At 56.4% G+C, this 4,854-nt stretch overlaps 1 protein-coding gene across 1 annotated transcript; it reads left to right on the top strand.

The window, feature by feature from the left end:
- Positions 1 to 1,981: 1,981 nt before the first annotated feature.
- On the top strand, positions 1,982 to 3,443 carry LOC123395372. Its single transcript, XM_045090364.1, has one exon. The coding sequence runs from the start codon at positions 2,097 to 2,099 to the stop codon at positions 3,282 to 3,284; it is 1,188 nt and encodes a 395-aa protein (XP_044946299.1). The 5' UTR covers positions 1,982 to 2,096; the 3' UTR covers positions 3,285 to 3,443.
- The last annotated feature ends 1,411 nt before the right edge of the window (positions 3,444 to 4,854 follow it).

Below are 4,854 nucleotides of genomic sequence, written 5' to 3'. Positions count from 1 at the left end.
CATAATACAGGGAGGGCCAGTGCTGATGGTGCTGGTCCAAAACAGAACCACTTGCGGGGCCACCCTGTGCAACTCGAGGGATGTATATCCGGTCACCGTACATAGTGCTCATCCGTCGTCTCCTGAGAACGAGATACGCGGCTCCTATCGGGATCGTCGACACGCCGGGTGGCCTTGCTGGACTTGTTTTACCTTTATCAAGCGTCTTCTGCGAGGGATTTCGAGGATGCTTTGGGCTATCTCGAGGTTGAGGTTTTCCTATAGGAACCCGAGGAGATCACGAGTTTTCCCTTATCGAGGTCATTCCGTTGCAGCGTGTGGTAGTTTGTGATGGACTAGTTGGAACATCCCTACAGGGTTAAATCTTTCGGAAAGTCGTGCCCGCGGTTATGTGGCAACGTGAAAACTTTGTTTAACATACGATTCTAGATAACTTGAAGTTAACTTAACTAAAACTTGCCAACTGAGTGCGTAACCGTGACTAACTCTTTCGTGAGCTCCTTCTTCGATCGAGGACACGGTGGGGTTATGTATGACGTAATTAGGTGTTCAGGATCATTCAGTTGATCATTAATAGTCACGTTCACTATGTGTAGATCATCCCCCTCTTTTATTCTTGTACTCGTAAGTTAGTCACCTCAAATAAATGTTAATCGCTTGCTGCAGCTTCACCACTTAACCACAACTCAGCCATTAAGTTATGTTAGTCTTGATATCTTTGGAAATGAGATTGTTGGGTCCCATGTGGCTCGCAGATTAGTACAACACGAGTTGCAGGTACAGGTAAAGAGTTAGTATGACGTGAGCGCGATGATTGTGCTATTTAGAGTTTCTTTTTCTTCATCATCATCGATCTAGGATGGGTTAGAGGCCGGCAACCTGGGATAGCAAGGATGAACGTCGTTCTTTCATCGTTTGTTTTTCGTCCGTAGTCGGACCATGCTCTTCTTCATGATGGCTAATTATGTCGTTGTATTAATGTGACTCTGATGTAGCTTTTGTCGAGTGTAAGTCAATTCCATATACTGATCTATTATGTACATGTACTTGTAACGATATCCATTCTTGCGAAACGACGAGATGCACTTCTATCCGTGTCGAGGCTCTCACGCCAAAATAAAGATAGGATCGCATCTTAGTCGTTACATTCAACCTCAATCTATTAGTTAGTAAGCCTCATGTTATAAAAAAACATCGAGACATACCTCGATGCGGACAACCAAACGAGATACATATGTTGTTTTTTCTTTCGATTTCCTTCAACCAGGCTCCACTCAACAACATATGCAATACACACACCATTCACGGGAGGCAACCAAACACGTCCTTCGCTATTTGATACATCAATCTTCTTCTTTGAGAAATTGAACAACCCTTACCTGGGTACCGCACCCCTGTCATAATCCAGATTCAAATGCCCGAGGCATTACCTTAACAAAAGCGATAGTTTTTAGGAAGAAAAAAAAAACAGAGACAAAATGTTAGTTCTGTGGGACATTTTGATAAATGATAGTTCTAGGAACACTGTGGTAGTTTTTGTTAAACACTCAGCGTGCACCACTAAAATAGCAGAGCTCCTGTTTTGTTCGCAAAAGAAACAGAGCAAACGATCCAGTCGCATGGTCTGTCCAATCTCGTTAACCGGTAAATCTGGCCGTAAAAAAGTAAACAAGAACGCTAACACAGACCACCAGTACTACTAGATCACAGTGTAGGCTGCTTGCCTGACACCGATCAGCGTCTCCTCTTGCTCATTTTTTTCTGGTCTGCCTTGTAGCGCCCCGCACGCTGGAGCCATCGCTGTGGGCGGCCCCACGCAACACCCAGCGGCAGGACCTCAGATCTCCAAAGTGGGGCCCCGGCCCATGGCCGCTGGGCCCAGGCTTGTCCTCCACCCTCCACACACCCCCACGGCCACGGCCCGCTTCCCTTCCCGCTATATAGCCTACTCCGTCACCACCGTGTCCGTCCGTCTCCTTCACTCGCAGCCGTTTCCTCTCTGCCTTGCCAAGCTGAGCTCCCCGCTTCCAAACGCCAAAACGCACGGGGGAAAGCATCCGCCGTTCGCCGTCGCCGGGGAGGTTCGGGCCGTCGCGATGGTGGATGTGGAGCACCGGATGGCGGGCATGGCCCCGGCGGCGCACGCGGCCGGCCTGCGCCGCCTGTCCACGCGCGCCGCGGCCGGCCCTTCCTCGGCGTCCGCGTCCCCGCGCCACGGCCTCTACTCCTTCCAGGGCGTGGCGTCGTCCGTGCTCTCGCACCTCCGGGCGTCCGGGGTGGCCATCCTGCCCGGGCTCTCGGAGACGGAGCTCGCCCGCGCCGAGGCCGAGATGGGGTTCACCTTCCCGCCCGACCTCCGCGCCGTTCTGGCCCTCGGGCTGCCGTCCGGCCCGGGGTTCCCGGACTGGCGCTCCCGCGCCGGGCTCCGCGCTGCGTTCGACCTGCCAGTCGCCGCGGCGTCGCTCCAGATCGCGAGGGGCGCGCTGTGGCCGCGGTGCTGGGGGAAGAGGCCGGCCGACCCCGAGCGCTCGAGGCGGCTCGCTCGCTCCGCCATACGGCGCGCGCCGCTGCTCGTTCCCCTCTTCGACCGCTGCTATCTGCCCTGCAGCCCCTCCCTCGCCGGCAACCCCGTGTTCTTCGTCACCGACGACCGCGTCCTCTGCTGCGGCCTCGACGTCGTCCACTTCTTCACCCGCGAGTCGTCTTTCCAGCCGATGGACATCTCATCCCAGTTCGCGGCGATGCCCTCCTCGGGCACGAGCACGCCGTGCACGCGCCGCAGCCTGGACGCCGCCTGCGGCGGCCAGGCCCCGCGCTGGATCGAGTTCTGGAGCGACGCGGCCTCGGACCGGCGCCGCCGCGACTCGTCGTCCTCCGAAGCCTCCACCGCGTCCACATCCTCGTCAGGCTGCTGCTCGCCACCCCGGAGGTCGACGCCGCGTTGGGTGGACAACTACCTGGACAAGCTCGGATCGGTGCTCAAGAAAGGTGGCTGGAGGGACAGGGAGGTGGACGAGATGGTCGAGGTGGCCGCGTCCGGGATGTTCGACGGCGAGGACGCCCCGCCAGCTGCCGACGCGGAGGCCGTGCTCGACACACTGCTGCTGAAGACGGACCGGTGCTCGGACTCGCTCCGGCGAGCCGGATGGAGCTCGGAGGACGTGTCGGACGCGCTGGGGCTGGACCTCCGGCGGTGCAAGGAGCCGCCCCGATCGGCCGTGCGAGTGCCTCCAGAGATCGCCGCCAAGGTCCAGCGCCTTGCGCGGACGGTGGCGAGGTCGTGACCTGACCTCACCTCGCCGGCGTCGGCAGTTAATCTCATCTTTTCTTCTTTTCCCCTCGAAGGAGGGATCGATCGATTAAACAACAACACTTGTATGTTACTGCTACTAAGTGAGAAAAGTAAACTGGGCCATGTTCGTGTGCATGGACACGCACGTAAATTAAGCCGCGTTCACGTGCATGATGTACCCTCTGTTTGCATTGCAGAGAAAGAAAACAGCGTCCCGGAAATTTAACGCTGTTCTTCCAATCCAAGGACCCAATCCAACCATTGTGTTCCCCTCCGTCCACGGATACAGTAGTAGTAGGAGTATCTTTTTCCTGTGTGCATGTGCTGGATTGGATACCGTTAGAGGGCCTGGCTGTGTGGAATCTCGCTCATTTACCAACCACGCCGGGTGGTTGCAGCTGCGTGATGCCTTTGCAGTCAGTAGTAGTATAGTAATCCACAAAAAGATTATTAACCAGATCCTTCGAAACTTCGATCCTCCATCCGTCCATCCATCCAACCGTAGGGGATGGATCATGGGAAAACTTAACAGGATCATGCTTTACAACGGCTAACCCCCTTTGCATTGGTTGACCAACCACCAAGAGTTGGAGCTACGCTTTACAGAGGGTTCAGCCGTTCAGGTACGTGCGTGCGTGCATGCTTTCCTTCATTGCTCAGCATACTCATCCAATTTGCTTGCATTGCATGTCGTCCGCGAGCCAAGCAAGAACATCTGAAGAGCATGCATCGCCCGCCTAGTGGCCGGCGGTAACTAATTAGAGCAGCAAGCAATCGCTCTGCTTTTCTTAAGCAGGAGGAAAGGGACATCGGGGGAGGATTAGGAAGACGCCCGTCCCTTTCCTTTCCTTGGCTTGTGCCACGGCGTGCCCGCCCCAAAAGGAAGGCTTTGTCCCTTTGCTTGCTTGCCATTGCCATCGCCGGTGGGCAAGTTGCACGGCCGCACACGCGCGGGTGGCCCGTGGGCGCGCCCGTACGTACCCCGTGAGGGCCGTTGTGCCGTCGTACGTGAACAATGCTGGCGCCTGCCTTGGATGACACGATCGGCGTCCTCGCTTTTGCTCGTGACCGGGCGAGCCATGGACAGCTTTGTTGCCGGTCACTTGAGCCCTGTCTCTTTTAATGCGCCGGCGTGACCACCGCCGGACACGGAGCAGGTTAAAGCCGCCCGCCTCGCTCCGCGGTTGGCGCCCACCCTCCCCGTCCGTGCATGCATGCATGCATGCCCGTGCGCGCGCGCACCGCACGAACACCGCTCGCGGACGTACGCTGGGCTCTGGAAAAGGGTGGCGCTGTCCGCGCCGACGCGATGCCTGCCATGGCAATGGTCTTGTACTCTTGTGTCCAGCCTTTACCCAAGGTAACAAACGCGACCCTTGAACCTTGACGCTTCCCCTTGCGACGTTCGATGGGATTCTACATGCAAGGCCGAGGCGCGGGGTTAGCTTAATGCCGCCTTATGCCGTCCAAGCAAAACTTAATGCCGCCTTTACAGAGTACGGACACGGCCACCCAACATAGCGAGCTCAGAATGTTGAGCTTGACCTGGCCATCATGCTGCC

Source organism: Hordeum vulgare, chromosome 5H (genome assembly GCF_904849725.1).
Source record: "Hordeum vulgare subsp. vulgare chromosome 5H, MorexV3_pseudomolecules_assembly, whole genome shotgun sequence".
NCBI classification, from domain to species: domain Eukaryota; kingdom Viridiplantae; phylum Streptophyta; class Magnoliopsida; order Poales; family Poaceae; genus Hordeum; species Hordeum vulgare.
Note: the sequence above shows the minus strand (reverse complement) of the source record. Positions and strands in the feature narration are given on the sequence as shown.

Coding starts and splice junctions, on each gene's coding strand:
- LOC123395372 (XM_045090364.1), top strand. CDS start 2,097: ATGGTGGATGTGGAGCACCGGATGGCGGGCATGGCCCCGGCGGCGCAC.